The sequence below is a fragment of the Canis aureus genome, chromosome 7 (assembly GCF_053574225.1).
Source record: "Canis aureus isolate CA01 chromosome 7, VMU_Caureus_v.1.0, whole genome shotgun sequence".
NCBI classification, from domain to species: Eukaryota; Metazoa; Chordata; class Mammalia; order Carnivora; family Canidae; genus Canis; species Canis aureus.
Window position 1 is genome coordinate 38065349 of NC_135617.1, and position 23438 is coordinate 38088786.

General features: G+C 31.2%; 1 protein-coding gene across 50 annotated transcripts in view; it reads right to left on the reverse strand.

Moving 5' to 3' along the window:
* The window catches only part of RIMS1 (regulating synaptic membrane exocytosis 1), a 477109-nt gene that overhangs the window by 138356 nt on the left and 315315 nt on the right, over window positions 1-23438 (reverse strand). For 34 of the 50 annotated variants that reach the window (XM_077903447.1, XM_077903445.1, XM_077903441.1 and 31 more), the window contains 10 exons: window positions 20096-20219; window positions 16506-16552; window positions 13550-13662; window positions 11492-11622; window positions 10536-10707; window positions 10255-10408; window positions 9105-9176; window positions 4499-4655; window positions 3645-3770; window positions 1960-2022 (listed from right to left, as the gene is read on the reverse strand). In XM_077903447.1, coding sequence (XP_077759573.1) covers window positions 1960-2022; window positions 3645-3770; window positions 4499-4655; window positions 9105-9176; window positions 10255-10408; window positions 10536-10707; window positions 11492-11622; window positions 13550-13662; window positions 16506-16552; window positions 20096-20219 — 1159 coding nt within the window. The remainder of the gene's footprint in view (window positions 1-1959; window positions 2023-3644; window positions 3771-4498; window positions 4656-9104; window positions 9177-10254; window positions 10409-10535; window positions 10708-11491; window positions 11623-13549; window positions 13663-16505; window positions 16553-20095; window positions 20220-23438) is intronic. The other 16 variants (XM_077903428.1, XM_077903438.1, XM_077903427.1 and 13 more) reach the window with 4 other exon arrangements.

Below are 23438 nucleotides of genomic sequence, written 5' to 3' on the forward strand. Positions count from 1 at the left end.
TAGATATTAATTGTGTAACAAATTATAATCATTATCAGTTATAAATATAATAATTGGATATTATGTATTAATTATTAAAATAAATAGGCAGAAAATGGATTAAACAGCATGAGATATATTTCTTGAGTGTATGATGACTGTAACATGATGTGCATACTAAATCTTCAGGGAGGGACTATATTTTGCAAGTTTCCAAAATCTGTTTGACTCATACTCTATTACTGGCACAGCACCAACTCCTCAAAATCTAATTTTGGAAAAACTAGTTTAGTGGAAAATGTCAATAGATCTGATTTTGAATCCTTGCTCTGTTACTTATTAAAGTTTCTCAGCACCTTTCCTCATCTGTAAAATGAGGGTAATAACATTCACATCATATAATTACTGCCAGAGAATTGAGATAAAGTACACTAATGACAACACTATACTTGGTGCTCAATGAATTGTATTTTCCTTGTTTGCTCGAAAGTAGTAAATCCTCAAATTTTATTCTTAAAATTCCCAAGTGAATATGAAATGATGTATCTTGAAGATTGTACAAAATGATGAAATTACCAGTATATTATATTTGCATATCTTGATATTTCAACTTTATATGTAGAGAATACAGGAAAGAAAAACTATATTTAGTTCTTCCATTTAGACTATTGGTGTAAATTTATTTCGTTTTACTTTATTTATTTATTTATTTATTTTTGAATTTACAAATACATTGTTCCTATTGACAAACTATTTTTTAGGAAGACACGTAATAGTAAGTCTGGGCAGTTAAGCATTATAAAGAACTTGAGATAATTTTTACAATATTTATAATTTTATATTTTTCTCTATTTCACAATCAAAACTAGCATTTCCTCATTTTTTTCCTGAGTCACTACAAGAAGACATGGAAATAGTTATCAATAGGATAATTTTATATATAAAAGAAGTTGAAACAATTCTTATTAGCATGACCATGTTTGCATTACTGAGCAGAAACACGTGTGCCATGAAGACAAAGTAAATTCTGCATTCGTCCTTGCACGCAGATGTTCCACAGTTACAGCCCTTTCCTACTGTCTTTTTATTAGCCAAAATATTTGAAAAAGTTTGTCTTTGTGTTGGTTTGTTTCACAGACTTCTACTTCCTTACCTTCTATTAACTCTAAATTGGCATAAATGTTTACAGGTTGCATTCTATGCATAATCTATGAGATTTACTAGTTAAATTTATTTATTTTGGATATGAAATCCAAGATGTAATGAGATGTAAATCAAGTATCAGGTTCTAAGTTCCAATTTACAGTAGAATATTACATCCCCTTTTCTTCTCAACTTTAAAGAAGCATCATATTGTTATATGCTTATATGAGAAACTTTGTATTATAACCATTCTGAATGGTGAGGGGATGAGGGAGGGAGGGTTTAGAAGTTAAGGTCAAATATTCTCATTCTTTATCATGAAGGAAGCTGATGCTCAGCCAATAAAAAATGACCATTATTAAGATTTTATTAAAAGCAAATAATATAAATAATAGTAGGTTCCAAAAGCAAATTAAAAAGGCTAAAACAAACATAATCATGAAAACAATAACACTGCCATGCACAGATCAGACCTCCTGTGACTAGACAGGTATGTGTGTGTGCTGCCAGGGGCCTTGGTGGGGCTGCTCATAGTGAGCATTTTGAATTGTAATTGTGGAAATCGGTTCCTCAGTTTTAGGAATGTGTAAAGAGTTCCACAGAGGCACATCAGTCTCTGGAGTTTGAATATACAAATAGAAAAGCAGTCTGTCTGGATTAGAATTAAAATATATTTGGAACCTTTCCACAGCCTCCAATAAAACAAAACAAATTTTGAATACTTGGGAAACTAATTTTACATATTTGTAATAATACCATTATGTGCAAGAAGAAAGAATAGTAGAATGGAAAGAGAGTCATCACACACAGTTACCATTACCAAATCCCTGTATTTACCTGGTTGTATGTAGGCATTCTGCACTTCGTCCTCGTTTTGCTCTGGGCAGCATAAGAAGCTCACTGCACAGACAGGATGGGTGGTGGATGAAACAGATAAATCATGAGGCATTAAGTGACATGGAATATGTCAATGGTATGCCGATGAAAATGTGAAAAGGGAAGAAACCAGATTGTCTGCACTAGCATATTTGCTCGAGAGGTTAAACAAAAATAAACATGACAGTATTTTAAAAAATTTAAACAATAAAGTACAAACATCATGGTCAAAGTCCTAGCTGTTGCTGATTTGCTATCGTATTTCCAAGTGACTTTACAAAATATTCAAACAAAGCAAATCTAAACTGAACCTTCCCCAAGTAAGACGCAGAAATCTATTTCTAATTCCTGATAGTTGGGTATTTTAAAAACTTTTGAAAGGCCTATACATCTGGCCATTCTGATGCTAATGAGAATCCTAAGCATGAGTCCTCTTGGCTCTTACAGTCACTAAAAATGCAATATCATATATGTTACTTCTTAGCCAATCATGAATATACTCAATTAGAATTGTTTTATTTTAAAACTGGTACTTTTTCTACACTCAAATGAATTTCACTTTATTAAATGCCCTGGTCAAGAAGCCCTCTTTTTCCATCCTCACCTAAATTCACAGTGGCCCCAATGAAGGTTGACAAAGTGGCCCTCACTCAACTCAGCTCAGGCTGAGCAGTGTGCAATCCTATTCCTCAAAGCAGTTCTTATCTCAGTACCCAGTATGACTCCACTCTTGAAGGTCATGAAACCACTTCCCACAGTAGGATGACAATAAAGGATTAAGAAGCTCTACTGAGTTCTGTGTCCTCGATTATACAGCAAAAAAAAAAAAAAAAAAAATCAATCATTAAGCACCACTAACATTTCCCTACTCCTTCCTGAAAGTTTTTCCCACTTTAAAAAATCCAGAAGAGGATATCCAGCAAGGTGGGTATTCTAAAACCTTAAATCAGATCCTGAGCTTGTGATCTGGCATATATAAGTATGTGGTTAGTCTGAGAACAAAGTCTATGGGCATGTAGAACAACAGAGCTGTAATGTAGATTTTTAGTAATTGTGTCCAGGAAGTACTTGCTCATATGAAAAAAAATCCATCTCAATATTTTATACTTTATAGACATTTTATAGAAATACATTTTATGAAAATTAGGTATATAAAAATATTATTATTAAAGTTCTCACAGAAACTCTGCAACATCAATTGTCTTTCAGATGACCTGTATCCAAATTTGTTTAATAACATAAAAAACATAATTTTATAATTACATAATTGTTTAATAGCATAAAAACAATTTTATAATCACATCAATAACATCCCAAAGACTGCAACCCACAAAATATAAAATATTTGAAAATTGCTTCTGTAGGCTTCCTTCTATAATTTAGAAACAATAAGCTATGCATTTTAAACTGGCTAAACATAAATTTCTATTTATTAAAAAATGCACACATTATGACAATATAATGTTAGCCAAATATTTCCTAGAGTCGCATTTCTATTAGAATATCCTCACAGCTGTTCCTTGAGAGTTCACTTTCGAGCAATTAAGTACTTTTACTTTCTGATGTACTCTGCCAAGATATCTATCATATACTAAAAAGGAGCAAATAAAAAGTTAAAATGTTGAGATCATAATTTGAACAAATACCTGTCTTGTTCTGATAAATACTGACTATCCACATCTCTGGATCTGTGATCAACTGGACTTCGGGAGGCATCATGGTGTCTAGTTGGAGAACGTGACCTTCTTGTTGGATGAATTTCATCTAAACTCCTAAAATGATTACAAAAATACATATGGATCAAAGTGTATAATCTTCCCAAATCTGGCAAACTAATGGGGAAGATCTGTCAGTAACTGGCAAAATACAGGCATGGCTTGAAAAGTTCTGGCATCATAACCAAATACATATTTTATCAATGAGCTAAAGGTATTAATTCCCTATGAGTGATTTCCCTGTTCTGCATTTCTCCAATCTTCTTTTGCATCTTTGTCAAAAAAGGACCACAATTTTCATCTGCATAAGTAATTATAATTTCAGAAGTATATTTCAGGATTAGAGCACTACATTACTTATGTTTTATATACTTTTTTTGAGCACTTAAAGTGCTTCAAAAAGACAATTCTAAATTCTAAATTTCTTAAAAATACATTCTGCCTCTTAACCTTTTCCTCTTTGCCATTTCTCTCCACAAGTTATTCATTATTATACAGTTTTTCCTAACAGGAGAGAAAATTGGCCAGCGGAATACAAGATAGTCATTCAAAAACTATGCTTGAGACATAAACTTTTTCAAATCCCTGGAAAAAATTTCTTGAGATTCAAGAACAGAATGTGATATAGGTTGAGTAATGCATAAAAAGACATTTTGCTCCAAATGATTCTGAAAAAGGAACTTGACTGCCCAAACCATTATTTCATGTAACAGTCTTGTGGCAGCTTACATTGTATTAAAATTAAAAATTACTGACAGAGACTTTAAGCCCATTTCAAAGCCTACCTCTGTAATGGCACATTTGGTAAACGTGAACGCGGCCTTCCCTGATCATCGCCGCGGTGAGGAGATACTGAACGTGAGCGGTGATGAGTTGTTCTTTGCTGTTCTGGCACAGTTAATGTTGTAGATTTACTTTCTCTAGCACTAGACCTATAACCTACTGGCAAGAGTACACACAAAATATCAGTCAGTACTCTTCTATAATGCAAACATTAATGTGGAAATATCAGATTATATCTAGAGTAGATTATATCTACTACAATAAATGCCATGCAATCAGTATTATTAGCTTTTCTCCTCAAAACTATTAAGTATACGTACACAGAGTGTAACATATACATGCATAAAAACAAGCTACAGATTTGTTCAAAGGTACCCATAGAAATACTGAATATGAGTATGACAACTGATGCCTCAGATGTTATGATGAGCTGGGATACTATTTTAATTTTAAAAATGAATGAGTTAGTGATTTTTTTCATTGACAGTGTTCTCTCATTAATAGATAAATCAATGCTTAGAAATGTGGGTCTCTTTAAATGTTATTTGAACTTTTCTTCCAAAGGATCAACTATTTTAATTGGATTTCAGATGGCTTTGCAATTAAGAAAATGAAAATGTTATCATATCAATTTTAGTTAACAAAGAAGAGTACTAAATCTTCACTATTACAAATATTCACTGAATTTTGCAAACTGTATATAATACCAAAATTTTCAAATGAAAATAGTGTAGGGATGGAGATGATTATGGCAATAATGCAGAGAAAATTAAACCTCCTATAGAAACAATCATCAGATCTACCTCAGACATCTGAAACTATTCCTCAAATGTGCTGATAACATAACTTAGTTAATATAGTTAATAAAATTGCAATTAAAAGTACATTGTAAAATTAATTCTCCCTTGAAACAAAAAGGTTTATATCATCTCTTAGTTAAGATAAAACAGTAATCCAACCTCAAATCCAAGTAACAGTTTAATTAACTTTCTTTTTTCCCTGATGGTCATTGTTTGCCATTGAAAGGAAAATAAAAAATTCTGTGGCTCAGGGAAAATAATATATTTACAACTACATACATGTACTTGAAACATTAAATTTAACTGAGCATCCTGAACTGTTCTTCATTTATTTACTTGATAATTTCTACATTATTTTAAAATATGCCAATGAAACATCATCATTAGGGAGACTAAATTTCTTCAACAATTTATTTGTTGTGACTGTATGATCTTTTAACTAAGCTTAATGAATAAGAAAGGCCTTTAAACATTTCATTAAGTGCAATTTAACAATACTGAGATCAACGATGCCCAACATTGTCATTCTAAAAACTTCAGTATAATGACCAAATAATATAACAATAAATGTTATAATTTATAATTTCATATATTTCATTTTGTGACAAAAATCATAGTAATTAAAGTTTTGAGTTTCACACAGGAAAGTTTCTCTGTCATTGTTAAGTTTAGAAAGAAACCACGTAAATTTACGCATAGTGAATTTATGTCACAGCTCATTATAAAAAATGGTGATTATTTTTAAAGATAATCCAAGGTCTGAATTACTTAAACATTTCAAATTACCATTTGTTATTACTTGATAACATTTTGTATCAGTTATACAAGAATTATGGAAGGTCAAGATTGAATTGGAGCACCATTTCAAAATTTCAAAGAATATTTAAGATATATAAATAACACTTTCATATTTGAAATATATGTATATAATAAACAATACAAATCACATTATAATTTGATATAATTAATTATTATGAAATAACTTAGAGAACTTTGACATCTTACTGTTAGAAGGGTATAAATGATTTTTTTCATGGGTTCTTTGTATTTACATAGAAAGTAATATCCTTTTTTATCCTATCCTAATTTGTATTCATAGTTTTTTGATGCTTTTCAAAATAATTTGGTTTTCTTTGTATTATGTTTAATTTGTTGCTGATAACACATATTCTATCTTCAGAAAAAGGTGGGAGGAAACTGCTACTTTATGCTCATTTCAATGTTTTAGTTAACTCAAAGAGGGTTTATTTGTATTTTCACTTTCTGAATTTGTAGTAATGCTCAGAAAAATTGAGGCTACCACATGTCTTGCCCCATATAAGAGCATTCTCCATATGCTTATTTTTATTCTTCTTAAGTGGCTAAAATTATTTATTTTAAATAACAACAAAGCTATGATAAAGTTAATAAAATGTAGCTTTGAAAGTCTCAGCTACTTTCAAAACATTCCCTAAGGGGAGAAAGGTAAGCACATCAAACATGAGAACTCTGTGGTCCTAGAAAAGCAAAAGTCTTAGAAAGTTTAATAAAGATTCAGCTGTGGTAAGACATCTAAATAAAGCTTTTGAACGTCTTCAGAAAACAAAAAAAACAGAAATTTCAGAGTATACTAATCAAATGTAGAACTAGTATCTACATCTAAATAAATCTTTCTTCATACTGAATATTGGGAAACATAGTAACAAATTCATAATTGATCTCTAAAAGCATGTGCAAATTTATCTACCTGCTTGTTTATTAATTTATCCCTTCATTTTATTTTTGCTGCTTGCCCTTATTTTACCAATGACTCATCTTTCCTCTTTTTTTTTTTTAACGTATTGTATATTACTGTGTAACTTGCTATATTTTATTGTCCACACCAATGTATCTTTAGAATTTAGCATATATCCATTTTGGATCAATTAAGAGTATACCTAAATATATAAATTAATTGCATTATCTCCCTTTTTTATGAAGAGACCTCTAGAATATAAAATATTATTATTTATTTGTCATATTCTATTAAAAGTCCTGCCTCATTATCTTTTAAATGCTGAATAAAAATAAGTATTATTTGAAATGACAACTTAGACATTGCTTCTATACTATAAAAGAGATTATATATGTTTATAAAAATCATGATTTGGTAAATTTCAGTGCAGAATATAAATATTTTTAAAACTCAGTGTTTTTTAGTGAGTTTTTAGTTTTCATTCCTACTATAGTGGGTTCGTAACTCCCATTTTGGCTGCTATCTGTGATCTCTCAGGGAAAGGAGAAGAAACCATTTTAGTAATTTAGTAATTATTCAAGTGGCCATTTATTCTTTCATCTGTTTGTTATCCTGCCTCATAATATAAAAATATGAAATTTCAGGTGAATGAAACATGAGAACTATACACAGAAGTAAATTCTGTTTAGATGAGTTGGTAATGACCATTTTAAGGCTGATTAATAGCCAAGATTCTTGTTAAAAAGGCTTGATTACTCTTCTACCAGGAATCATCTGAATAGGAATTTAAATAGGAATCAATGGATTTAATATACACTTTTCCACTATCAATTTTGTAAAAAATGAATATTCTATTGACTGTCGTGTTCAAGTTTCTGAGGAGAATGTGTCTATCATGATACTTTTAAAAATAAAACAGAAAATATGAAATTTTATGCACTAATATTCAAAACTCTTGTAGTCTGATGTCAGAGAGTATTATCTAAGAATATAGATGGGCACAACATCAGGTTTATTGCTCTTAAGAATATTTGCTAATTTCATACAGTGATTAAATACTATATTTTCTCTGAATTATAAGAAGCAAATGAATTCTAATTTTAGAGAACTCTCCACAGTTTCTCCTAGTTTTAAAGAAGTTTTATGTATCTCTTCAAACTGTGAATTAAGTCACTAGTGTGGAATCTATCCATTGACTTTACCAAAATCACTGCCTTCAAGTTAAGTGCATCTCCATCTGAGAAATTACGCGAATTAAGGGGTCATATGTCATTACTGTCCTAAAGAAATGCCTTTAATAATTCATAATTATGCATTCCAAGATACTCTCTTTACTTGTTATTTGACATTTCCTTACTTTTTATTAGTAAGTCAAGAAAATAGCACAGGATTAGCATCAAGAAAATAAGCCTTTACAACTTAGTTTTACTCACTTTCTGACAAGAGTCAGGTGAAAAACATAGATTTGAATCATATAATGCCACAAAAATTTTACTAACTTGTACAGTGACAAAAAGATGTTGACTTAAATGAATATTGAATCTTTCTAAAGCATTTCCTTATTTTAATACATACATACACATTCTAGGTATAATAAGTGATAAACACATCACAAAAGCATTAAAATTTAAGCCATGCCACATGCAATTTTAAACCCTGCCATGCATCTTTCTCAGTATATTCCATGGAAGGCTACATTATTTTGAGAAATGGAGGAAGGAAAAATCATAGGCATACAATATAAAACATAGGAGAATGGAATTTTTGAGAAAATTAACGTATTCTTTCAAAACGAAATTTGTATTTTTACTTATGCTCAGAGCATTATGAAATAATGATTTCAACCTAGCTAGCCATCTTAGCTTCTAAGATAGAACCTAAGTAAATTAAGTAAGTGGGACAGTTAATGTATAGTTACTAGCCCATTTCAAACTTTCTTAATAATTTGGAACAAAAGTCACCATGGAATAATATAATACTGATTTCTCTGTCCTATAAATCTCCAGTTCAGTATCCCAAATAAGTCTGGAAATTGACAGTGAAAACAAGCATAAGAAGCACAGTGAAGCAGAGCCATGCTCTTCACCCACGCACCTGGAGGAACTACTCCAATACCATCATCAACCTCATAATCTGAGATGTCACTATCACTGATTCGCTGAGATCCTGCACAACAGTAAGGCAAACAGATACCTCTGTGTTTTGTTGGTTTATGAAATGTAAAGGACATGGTCAAAATTTTTTTTAAAAAAAGCTAATTACGAAAAAAAAAAAGCTAATTACGTTACTACTAAATACTTTTGAACAAGAATACACAAAGTTAATGCTGAGACGATTTTTTAAAACCTGTTTTTTCTCCAAAGATAACATTTTCTCAGTATCTCCTTTTAGTCACTTAAGACATAGAATGAAGGAGATTTTATATAATAAGATTTTGACTTTTCAAATTATTCTTTTATTCATGTATTATGCTAAAAGTCTGTAGCAAAGTATATACAGTATTTTCTACCCAATTAGGTGCCCTCCTCCACCAAGAGGAAGGGTGGGAGTATGGGGCTGAGTGGGAAGGCTGAAAGACTTTCTTGGCTAGAGCTCTATTGAGCTCATATGTTAAAAAGGACATCATGGTCTGTATAAGATATTTATGCTTATCCTTCAAAATTAGTCATTATACTGCATTAAACATTAACTTTGAGAACATGATTCTCTGATCAGAGAGGCACTAACATGAAATATTCAATTATAAGAGAAAAACAAGTTGGTTCTAGATTACCAAAATGAAGCTTCTAAGTTTCAGTTGATTATTTAGTCATAACTCAAAATTTAATGGACATAGGCAGAAAAAGATACTGTTTTACTCAATCACCAGATAAGTAACAACAAACATACTTTACAATGGGTTTTTAAAAAGTCTCTTATTAATAATAATACTAAAAATACTGAGGAACTATAAAGTTATCAAGAATCTTATATATATAGCAACCCATCAATTAATCAACCAATCAATTCAATCAGTACTGAGCAAAGAATGATAATTCAGAGTTTTTTAACTGGAGCCTCTGGAATCACATACCTTTCATTAGAGAAATGTAGAAAATAGTTTTGCCAAGTCACTTTATATAGACAAATCATTTTCCAATATTTTGATCTCTAATAAACATTTAAAAAATATCTTGAATGTCAATCTCTAATTTGATCAATACAACATAACTAATTCTGGTAACTAAAAATAACTTCAACCTACTTTGTAGTTTTTTGCTAGAGCTTTCTCCATGAATGTGTCGCCTTGGCATGAATGGTGATGGCTGAGGCAGAGGTAGTGAGGATTCATCATGTGTCTGAAGTTTATACCAATGTGGCTCATCATCTAAAAGTGCTGTCTCCAATTCTATGAGGATCTGAAAGGGCAGTTCTTAAATTAAATCAAGGGTCTTGCCCAAAACAGAATATAAAATCAATAACAATTAATACATATCACAGAAACTTCAATAAGCATTTGGCTTGAATCTTTACAATATACGTCACCTCTCCAAGAAATTCACTCTCTTCTTCTTGTACTCTTGGTTGATCCCACACGGTTATTTCTAACATCCGTTCTCTAAAATCTCTACGATGTACATGTGAATAGACAAATGTTTGATTCCATTTTGGTTCTAGGACTTTCTTTACTGTTTTGGTCCTTCTTTTGCTTTTATCACTGAAAAATAAGTATATTTTGTAAATGAAAAAGCAAAATGAAGAATCTGCTGCCATCTACTGTAGTGACATGTAATACTGCTACTGGGATTTTTTATTCTTTTTAACTCAAAATTTTTAATAAAAAAGCCTAAAAAGACTGTAGGGTTTAACACTACTCTAATTTTAACTACAATGATAGCAATAGTTATAACAGGCATATACAGAAAGGTATATTCTAAATGATTGTATAGTTATTCAAGTCTAAGTGATGTATAAACAAGGTAATGAAAAAATTTTAAATTGGTACATTATTTTTTTTAAAATACAAAGCTTGAGGGTTTTTTTTTTTTAGGGAGAACATAGTTATTCTCTCATAGAGAATATTTTATTATATTTTAAAACTATATTACAGGTGTATGCATATGTTCAAACTCATCAAAATGTACACATTAATTACATGCAATTTCTGGTATATCAGTTTTACCTTAATAAGGCTTTATTTTTTATTTTTTTAAGATTTTATTTATTTATTCATGAGAGCCAGGGAGAGAGAGAGAGAGAGAGAGGCAGAGACACAGACACAGGTAGAGGGAGGAGCAGGCTCCAATGCAGGGAGCCCGACATGGGACTAGATCCTGGGTCTTCGGATCTGGCCCTGGGCTAAAGGCAGCGTTAAACTGCTGAGCCACCCCAGCGGCCCCTTAATAAGGCTTTAAAAAAACAAAACTATATCCCAGGAGATGATATCGTACCTTTTCTATTAGTAATAATTTTTGCATATTTTTTCTAAAATTATTCGCTACCTTCTATCTGGAAGAAAATACATTTTCACGTAGGGATTCCTGGGACGCCCATCTACTCTAGTAGGTAAATCTGTTGCTTGCAGAACATTTACAATCAGCTGGTGTCCCACTTTATCATACCACAGCTTCACCTAAGATCAATGAAGAAAGGAATTATTTGTAAAAGTCATGAGGTATTATAATCCTGCAAAAAAACATACTAAACCTATTTTTGAAGAACTTTTAAATAACAATTATATTATTTCTGAAAAGAATACCAACTTGAAAGCATAACCATTTATAACTTGACAAAATTTTCTATTTATGTGTTTGACTTAATGATGGGCAAGCCTAGTGTTATAGCATGTTATGAAAATAAAACTGATAAAAATTTTATTAAAAGGTAAGGGAAGAATATTAAAATAATTATCCTTATCTTTAAGTGCTAAGTGCCAGTGTTTGGTGTTTATAAATGACTTAATGATTTTAGTGTGGCTAAATGTATTTTATATTACCATATGTGTTGAAATGAAGTTTAATGAATAGGCAGTTTACACAAGTGATTTGGTAAAGAGGAGGAAACATTTACTGTGAGCCTCCTTAACACCAGATACTGTTGTTTTCTGTTTTTTTTTTTTCATTTAATTTTTATAATTAACCTATTACAAGTTAATTTTCATGAGAGAAAGGGAACAGAACAAGGAAGGTAGGAAAGGTGCATTACATATCTTCAACTAAGTGAAGACCAAATAATGATATTTCTTCTAAGATTTCATAGTTCGAATTAAAAAAAAATGGGACAATGGCAGACTGAAATACCATCAAATTCCTAAAAACCAGAATGTTAGTGGTCATTATAGTATTTGTGCTGGCAGTGAACAATGTTAACATGACTTTTTTTTTTTTTTAATCTAGAAGTTAACTTTGGTTTTATGGCTGAGTGAAAACTATGAGTGAAGTTGTCTAATGGGAATATATTGGAACATATTCAAAAGTCATTATAGAAAGTAACGTAATTTAACATATGATTGGTCTTTCATAGTGCAGGGCAGAGTAAAGGTTTAAACCTGAATCCATATGAATCCATATCTCTGTTCTCAGTTAATAACAGAGATGTGTTTTTCATAAAACCAAAACAGATTTTTTATCCCTCCTAAAATATTGGTGGAGTATATGAGAGATTCTCTCTCTCTATCACACACACACACACACACACACACACACACACACAAATGGCAGGGCAGATAAAATAAACAGAAAGGACTATGCAAAGATATTCAATTTACTAAAAATAGAAGTTAAAACCAAGAATGGCTTTAAAAATAACAGTAAGCTTACAGTTACCTTCTTTGTTTAATTAAATGCCAAGAGTAGAGCAGCAGAAATAGACTACAGAAATCCACATACTACCAATGAAGAAAAAGTAAACTATTTACAGGACAGTTTTGAAGCAAGTTTTCTTTTAGTTACAAATATAAATGTCCTCTATTCTACCATAATCTACATAGATGTGGCATTTCATAATAGTTCGCCATAGTTTCTTTTCTCTGGCTTTCCCCACATCATATATAAAGCAACGGAAAGAAAAACTGTAGCTTTTCCAGAGTGATATCAGAAATGAAGTGTTTCATCCAATGACTCAACAAGTTAAAAAGAGTATTAAAAAATTTTTTTCAGGCTCCAGGTTCATAAGGTTATTAAGTAGGTGGAGCCATGACCTTCTGAGTTTTTATGTCTAATCAAATACTTACCTCAGAAACTTTTATAGCACACAAAACATAATGGACATTTTATTTACTTACATTGTCATTTATCATTGAATGTTTATAACATCTGGGTACATTAGAGGCACTGAATAAATATTTCCAAATAAATATATGAACAGAGACTAATCTAATAATTTAATAAATATATGCAAATTGTGAAATAGATTATGGTGTTAAATATATGATATATATTTGGAGGACAGACTTCAAATTTTGGGGGACATTGAGAGATAAATGTCCTTCATTTTTTAAGGACAGACTCAGAACAATGAGAAAAGACTAATCGTTTCCAACATGTATGAAAAATACACACAGAAAGTTGTCCTGGCAAGACTTGTGGGGCATCTTTTAGAGCTCCAGGACTTGTTGGAGAAATAACAGAAATGGAAGGCCTTTCCATCTTCTGAGACTCAAAGGAACTTGAACCTAAAATGATAAAAAATATAAGTAATTTTTAGTAACACATTTATATGTGTGAGAATAAATATTTTTTATGAAATGTTAAACGCACCTATTATTTGTATAAAACCATATTTCAATACCATCAGTAAGAGTAGAATCTACTTTCAATTGGATAGTTACAAAAAGTTATCATATTGTTTTCTATGGTTAATTTCCTATTTTAAAGGTATTTGAAATGATATAATTAAATATTGTACTTATTCGCTCCAATTTATATTGTCTTTCTATATTTCGGAGGGGGGAATCTGTACAGTTTAGGTTCTGATATAACGTCACATATAGGTATAAAGACTTCATGCTTTAGTGATAAAAAATATGGTGCCTGGGGATGAATGGGTGGCTCAGTGGTTGAGCATCTGTCTTAGGCTCAGGGCATGATACTGGGGTCTGGGATTGAGTACCACACCAAGCTTCTTGCAGGGAGCCTGCTTTTCCCTCTCCCTATGTTTCTGCCTCTCTCTGTGTGTCTCTCATGAATAAATAAATAAAATATAAAAAAAAAAAGATGGTGTCTGTTATTTTAATTATCTTGGCTAAAGAATCATCCATTATGAATATCCTTGCTGAAATTAAAATGAATAAACATATAATTTATGAGCCACATCTAAGCCTAGAACTCATTGCTTTTTTAAATATGATTTACCATCTATTTCAATTTATTTTTTTAAAGATTTATTTATTTATTTTGAGAGAGTGTGTGTGCACACAGGGTGGGGGAGGGGCAGAAGGAAAAGGAGAGGGAGAAAATTTCCAGCAATTCACACTTGATCTCATGACCCTGAGATCATGACCTGAGCCGAAACCAAAACCGAGAGTCAGATGTTCAACCTACTGAGCCACCCTGGCACCCCCGCCCGTCTATCTCAGTTTTGATCTTAAGAATGAACTTCCTGAATGTCTGAGAATGCTTTCTCCAGTGACTCACCATAAGTGACCCATTTCACCTTCATGTAGAGGAGGCTGGCAGTCCACTTAGCCACTCAGTGTGGCTTTTCTCTCCTCTTTTTATTTTTTTATTTTTATTTATTTATTTATTTATTTATTTATTTATTTATTTATTTATTTATGATAGTCACAGAGAGAGAGAGAGAGAGAGAGAGAGAGAGGCAGAGACACAGGCAGAGGGAGAAGCAGGCTCCATGCACCGGGAGCCCGACGTGGGATTCGATCCCGGGTCTCCAGGATCGCGCCCTGGGCCAAAGGCAGGCACCAAACCGCTGCACCACCCAGGGATCCCTTCTCTCCTCTTTTTAAAGTAAGAGTTTTCTCTTCTCAGATCACTGTTAAAATATACCCTGACACAATCCATGGTAAAGAATGTTTATGAAAAAAAAAAAAAAAAAGAATGTTTATGGAATGCTATTATCCTGGCAAGTATCTTGAACCCACAGCCATTCGAAATTTAGCTTTATTGATAAAACACTTATGGAGCATTGCCTGAGGGTGTGTCATCCACACATTTTTTTTTTTATACACACAAATTAAGTCTAAGTTAAGCCACATAGCATCACTCTGTGCCCTCCAAAGACTTCAAAAAAGATTTTTATAAAATTCTTTGTAACTATGCTTCTTTTATCAGGTATCCTTAAGATAATTTTTTCCCCTAGGTCTTAATACAGGAACACTGTTGCTTCTAATAATCAGTTTGTTTTTAATACAGAAGTTTATTTTTAAATACTGTTAACTATAAATGAGGCAATTGGTCCAATTTTCCTCTACTCTATACTTCTGTGTATATCAGAAAGCTCAAAATCAAATATGGTCTCATCTCTAGCAGGTATGCATTTGATATACTAGGCTAATTTTCCATTCCTTTTCTATCCCACCCACATTTTTCTACCTCCTTATAGCCACGATCACATGTTTTCCTCTTAAATCACTTTGTATTTGTATTTCCATAAAATGGGTTACATAATAACACTTGATCATCAAGCCCAAGGTATTATGAATTTAATGCCAATCTGTTGCAGAGTAAATATCCACATCACTTCATTACTTCCACATTCTCACTGAAAATCTCATTACTGTCTAGACTCCAAGGCATACATTATCATTTTCTATTACCTGGAGTGTCTTTAACGGCCATGTAGATAATTCAACCATTGAGCCTCACTGTCCCCTGACCCCCCTCTGTTGAACTTCACCTCTACTCCACTGACTTCACTTCTACTCCACCCACTCATTTCCACAATCATATCTGACACTGTTATAGGTTGTTTTAGGTTTTTTTTTTAATTGTTTTTATTTTATTTAAAAAAATTTTATTACTATTACTTTAATTTAAATTCAGGTAGTTAATATACAGTGCAATGTTGGTTTCTGGAGTAGAAGTCACCTACATATAGTACCCAGTGCTTATCATGTTATGCTCTTTTTAAGTTATCTAACGTGCTTGTTTCCTTCACTGGAAGTTAGCTTATGAGACTGAGCTAATTGATTGTATCAGACTGAATAATCCAGTATCACAGTAGATTTTTATGTATAGCAAACAAAACTAATATTGGTATATTAATTGAGCTCTGTAAGAGTCCTGACTGTTATGATGCAGAAGGTACTGCCAGTTAAGGTTTTTGTATACCCATCAAAAAAAAAAAAAAGAAAGAAAAGAAAGAGTAGGAAAAGAAGAATCTTAAAATAGAACTTTGGGTTTCCAGTGATTGTCATAGTTGCCAACTTCTGAATCATTGGAGATAACTTAGTATAGTAATACCAATTCATTTATATCCAATAACTAAAATAAGTGCTAAATCTTTATTCTTCAATTTCATTCAGTACATATTAAAGTAACAAATAAATCTTCTACTCACTGGACTCCAGTGGAGGATGGGAGCTCTCAGGAATCCGTGGAATGTCACTAAAAGAAATAGGGGATGGTGAAAATCCCATTAGATAAATTACCCTGCCTGAGGCAATCACAACCACATTTTATTTCAGTGGTGTGAACAATCCTTTTGGGTCTTTACAGGTGTGGAAATGGACAGGAGTTACTATCAAGGGAATTACTAATGTGCATGAATGTCAAACATCACACACACACACACACACACACACACAAATTGCAGTAAAAATAACTTTTTATATATTTAACAGCAAAACACTTCAACATGACAACAATCAGACTAATATTGTGGCTAAAATTGCCACAATATTTTTACTACCAAAACAGCAGGTTTTGGAAATAAAAAATGTTAAAGATAATATTTTATTTCAATTTGAGAAAATCAAAATGACACATATTTTACAAATCATTAATATGCTTTACAAACACATCTGAAAGAGTTTACTGAATGAAAGGGATGAAAACATTTCTTGATAAAATAATATGGTGAATATCATGGGCAAAGTTAATAAAATGAAAAGGATGAATTGCTTTAGAAATTAAAAATGGTTCAAGCTTGCAACAAAAAAGCTAAAATATTTTATATATGTGAATATATAATTTATATACACATATATAACCCTATATAGAGATTTATATCTCTATACTGAAGTTAGCTAAATATATGGCCATTTACTGTATGATTAGAAAGTGACTTGTGAGAACACCCATTCCTGTCACACTCACAAATTACTCTGAATAAATGTTTATAACCTCAGCTTAATCCATTATCCACTGTGACCTTAACCCTGGACCAGTTTGGTTTGGGAAATGTACTGCATAGAACTACTTTACTTCTGGTTTTTGAAAGATAGTTTGTATCAATTTAAGGAGATTAACAATATGCAAGTATTAACATGACATATTAAAGCAGACTGGAGTTAGCTAGGAGCAAGAGAATTATTAGAATAACATTGGAATATTATTTAAGAATTTCTAACCACTTACCTGTGACCTAACGTCACTTTGATTTTTCTTTGCACTTTTGGTGGGGAACAGAACCAAAAGCAGTTTTCTCTATTTTCCGACTCTTCATTTTTACTTTTTTGTGCAAAATGCAAAACCACCTATATTATACTTCTTACAAAGATAATACAATCTGTATTGTATATTTTATAAATATATTTTATTGTATATTTCTGTATAACTACTGATTTGTATAAAATAAGTATTTTATATCATAATCAGGAGCTTAATCTGTAATACCTAACCACAAGAAACCAACTATTTATCTCCCATTACCTTCTTCTAAATTTATCTAGGCAAATAAAAATAATTTTTTTAAAAAAATATGGAAGCAAGGATGCCTGGGTGGCTCAGTGGTTGAGCATCTATCTTCTGCTCCAGGTATGATCCCAGGGTCCTGAGATCAAGTTCTGCATTGGGTTCCCTGCAAGGACTCTGCTTCTCCCTCTGCCTATGTTTCTGCCTCTCTCTCTCTCTGTATCTTATGAATAAATAAATGAAATCTTAAAAAAAAAACCAACTAGAAGCCATAATTTTTTAGATAGTACAACTTTGAAAACCAGTCTCAAAGTCAATTATGGAAATCAGAATCTGTAATTAAAACCAGGTACAAGCTTTGGATTTTATGTATCTGTGAAAGAAAGACTACGGAGAAGTAAAAAAAATTTTGAAGTAATTTTGAATCAAAATTTATTAATGTTTATTGCTTCAGTAATATTTTCGAGCACAAATTTCCACATTTACAAACAAGCCTTCTTAATTACTTCTACTCATCCTACTCACAAGTAAGGTGACAGAACAGTTCTGATACCAATTATAAGCATAAATGCCAAGAATATTATATTGGTAGGTTAGTAAAATTGATCAATACTTCAAGAGGACTAATGTTTCTTAGTCCATTTGATCAATGTGCATGTAAGTTATATTTGGAATGATTTGTGGAATTACTATCCCATTAAACTAAGGATAAATATTATTTTCTTCTTTAAATTAGTCATAGAATTACATTAAACATAATTATTAAATTTAGCTAGAATTAATCTTCTACGATCCTAATAATTTCTCTATTAACTGGAGAGTTATTGTCAGATTTGATTTCTATTTAAATATAATCTTTGCATTCTATGTTTCTTTAAATTCTTTAAATTCTTTAAATCCATGACAATTTAGGGTTTGGTTATGCAGATTATTACTTTTTAAATTATTTACATACAAAAGTAAAAATAATGAAAATGTTACTCCAGTCCACTTTAATTGCCTTTTAATTTTTTGTTAAAGTTACCATCAATCCATATTTTGGCTTTTAAAAATTTTTTTTAAACTTTTAAATCTCTACATATCGGAAAGTATTTGGCAATGTGTACAGTGCTTGATTTTAATTTTTTTTATACTTTTGATTCATTTTCCAATTTACTTACCTCTTTTCCAGCCTCATATTTACCTTAGCACTAGAACACATATCATGTAAAACTAGCATGAATTATATAGTGTTGCTATTTTTAAAAAATCTGCATGGAAATGTACCATATTTTTGCAAATGTCTTCAATGTTTACTCTTAATAATCACCACTTAAAGTTGTTTATAATCTTGCTTTTATTTTAGAGTTTATATATATTAATATTATTCTTTGGAATATATGATCATACATTTTCAGTCTTTTGGAAACTAGGATAATTATATTTTCTTCTATGTTTTGCATTGGCATATATAATACATGAGGACAACAAAAATTTAAGGCTACTACTTTTTCAACATAAAAAGTCTTGAACTAATGGCTCTACAATATTTTAGATAAAAGGGGGTAAAAGGGAATTATTTCCAAAAATATATTTAAACATCAACCCAACTATAATGAGACAATTTAAAATGACTTCCAAAAAATTACAGACCGGCAAAAAGAGTATCTGGACTTTGTGAGTTAGTGAGGAAAAGCTAATGATGTGGCGAACTCTATGCACAAATATGAAAAATATCCCACTGGCTGCAGATAATTAGATTATGCTAAAAATTTAAGTTTAAAAAATACTATATCAATTATTATGACCAACTAAAAAGTAAAAATATTTCACATTTGCTTAACTTTAAAAGTCGGTACTACCCATGGGTAAAAATAAAGAAAAAAATATTCTATTCTTAGTAAAATAATAAAAAGTTCATGTAGACATGAAACAATTAGTATTTTAAATATAAGAAGACAAGTTTGTTAGTGACTCCCTTCAAGGAAATACTACTCATTAAATTAAAATTACTAAAAATAATAGTTCTGCCTTAAAAGAAGATATTTTTAGTTTATTTTTCACTTTTGAAAAATACATATCAATATTTTTTGATATTACAAGTGATAAATTGTGGAGCTTCTAAAATGTAGTAAAGAAAATCCAGTATTCAAGTTTAAAAAATTAAGAAATTTTAAAAATCTAAAATGTATGCCCATAATTGAAGAAAAAACTATCCATGTTAACATGTACTGTATGAATGTATAAACTTCTTTTTAAAACCCTGCTAATACATGTAATTTACTAAACTTAAGAAGTAAGTTTTTTTAGCCTTACCCAATAGGCCTTGAAACAATAATTTCAACTTGAGGTTCTGATTTTGATTCTAAAATAATGTTGTAAACTTCTTCATTTGTAGCTCCCGGCAGGGGTTTACCATTCCATTCTAGAACTTCATCCCCTTGAATTTAAAAAAAAGGGTATTTTTTTACCTTATATATTCTGTTTATTTTTCTTATCTTTTTTCTTTTTTAACAAAAAAATGCAAAACATATACAAATAGTTTAATTGTCTAGGCTCTGCTCTCAAAAGCAAATTAATTGACATAAAATGTCAGCTAAATGGTTCTTCTAAACACTTTTTCCTTTTCTTCTTTCTTTCTTTCTTTCTTTTTTCCTTTTCTTTCCCCCATAGAATATTACTGGTCACAGGAAACAGTACAATATAAAACTACCTTTATCTTTGATATATACCAGAAATAATATAAAAAATAATCTCATGCTATGGGATGGAATTAGCACAGCTTATTTGGAAACATTAAAAAATAATAATTAGCAGCATGTCCTACATATAATAAATGCAGGCAGCTCTATATGTGAAAGATTCTTATTGAACTCTGCATAAATCCTGCTTTGTTTTTGGTTGAAATAGCAATTAACATTTATTAGCATGAATTTTCCAATTATAAGTCATGCTTCATTGTCTTCACCAGACACACAACAGAATAAAAATGCATGAAAGGATCTGAATTCATACCCATTAGGGCAACGCAGGTAGCTATGGCAAAGTTACAAAGCAAGCAGATGTAAAACTGTTGCATGACAGTTAACCCACTTCCAGATGTTCATAACACACACATTCTATATATAATATATATTGTGAGCATTAACATAAAATTAGAAAATATTTTATAATAATAAAACTAATATAGTACTCATTAATTTGTTAAATATTGTAAGATTAATCAAGTAGGGTCATATGATGTTAAAATACATGAGCTAATGCTTATTGTTGATATTTTAACTAGTCTTTTCACAATTGATCATTTGGGAAAAATTATTTATTTTCATGAATATTTAAAGAAATTTTAGATCCCAAATGGTTCTCTGCACAGTACCCTTCAATTCACAATGGTAGGCTTAGCTGAAATATCCCAACCTCAATGATACTTTGAGGTGTCTTAATTTTTTTGTTTGTTTCTGTTCATTTTGTTGTTCTCAGTGCCTAAACATTTTACTAGCTAAGTAAATATAGGATAAGCTGATGAATCAATACAATCATTATATAAATGAAAGCTAACTGTAAGCATGAAATCTTTGTTTTTAGGTAGGTCTTTAAAAAGAAGTAGAAAAATTTTGTTTTACTAGAACCATTTTAAGGTATTTTTTCCCAAATGTTTGCTTACTCAAAAATATAAAATAAATATTTGAAAGGCATGTGATGCTGCTTTGGTTTGGAAGAGTATGGTTAGTATCAACATTTAAATGACTTCTAATAGTTTGACCTAAGAAGTTACCCAGCAAGGTTTTTAAAATAGGCAATGAATATAAATTGATGTTAAAAAAGGAATTAATTTATAAAATTAAAATATATTCAGTCTTTTAAATTTGACAAAGGAAATAAAGTTTATGTCATGGGAATATATATGTATGTGTGCATGTATGAAAAAATATTTTCTGAAAGAATACTTACCCTGATATCTCTTATTCTATCATGTTTTATTTCATTTTTTAAAAAATGGATACAAACCACTAAATTAATATAACTAGCCAGTAATGAGCTGCAGTCAACATTTTGCAAAAGCCCTGAACTATAAAATTCTCTTTATAGACAGCAACCTGGAAGCATAAATTTTATTTTATTTTATTTTTTTATTTTTAAGCATATATTTTAATACCATATTAACTTAGTGCATGTGTTCATTTACAAATCAATACCTCCTAAAGTAGAAGATAGTTTAACAATATTTATTTTTATGTGGATAATATCTTCAGGCAGAGATGTAGATTATGGTGATGGAAAGATAAAGAGATTTCTTCTGGCCCTACATTTGGTGGCGAAGAAGAAAGAAAGGAATGAATATCTTTACTACAAGGTTACACACCATGATAGTTCATCTGAGGAACAGAAGTAGAGCCAGGTAAGTGCTGGAGATATAGTAATTAGTGTTCCAGGTGAGATATCAGGAAACACTTGAAAATTAAGGCAATTTTAGCTGAGTTTTGAAGGATGGGAAGGACTTCAATAGGCAGAGCACAGAGCAGAAAAGTAACCAAGTAGAGAACAGGTAATCAGGTCTTAAAGGTGGACAGCTTCCCAGGGACCTGTAGGCAGACCGCCATGACAGAAGGGACAGTGAATGGTAATGGAAGTGGCTGGAACTGTTAGCAGAGAACAGAACTACAGAGCTTTGACTTAGGCAGATGATGACAGAAAGACAGTGAAGGGCTTTAATAAGGAGCATGTCAGTGTCGACTTTGTGTTTTTGATAAGTAAGCCAAGTTGTAGCACAGTACATGGACTCAAGGGGAAAGAGCAGTAGAGAAAGCTATGACAAAATTAAAGATTAATTGCAAATGATGAACAAAGGTCAAGCTAATAAAAAAGCACAGCGCGGTAGAGGCCAGTGATGTTTATGTGCAAATAGAAGGAAGATCATTCCTAAATTATAATGTCAATCAAACAGAATATATGATCCAATTCATTAAAATACTTTTTCAAATGCATCAATTGCTTGAAGTGAAAGTCTACTTGTATGGTTTATACTTATTTAAGCTGAGCTTTTAACATTTTAGATTTAAGTTTCTCAGGCTGAAGGTATATTAAGGGTGATAAATAAATGAAATTTATCACTAAGGGATATTTTATATAGAAAAAAACCTTTCACTGACTCTCTTATGTAATCATGTATTAAAATACAAAGACCAAAAGCCATTATGTTTATAATCTGATCTGCAAATTCAGATTTCTATAGTTAGATCAGAGCACCACATTGACTTAAGGGAATCTTATACTTTTTCTAAGGGATTCTCAAACTTTCTAAGGCTGACTTTTTCAGCCTTAGAGACAAGTAAGACTTAGTTTATTGACACAGTCACTCTTGATTGAGTTATTTTCTTATTAAATCATAACTAGTTCCTGATAATAAACAACAGTGTACTATACCTCTACACATCTTCAAAGCTGTATGTATTGTAGATGGAGAAAGATCTCTGATTTGGGTTTTCTCCCTATACAATACCTGCATAGGGAATCTCTATCAAAGAAAAAACCTGGGATGTCTGGGTAGCTCAGAGGTTGAGTGTCTGCCTTCCGCTAAGGTGTGACCCCAGAGTTTCAGAATCAAGTGCCATATCGGGCTCCCACTGGAGAGCCTGCTTCTCCCTCTGCCTATGTCTCT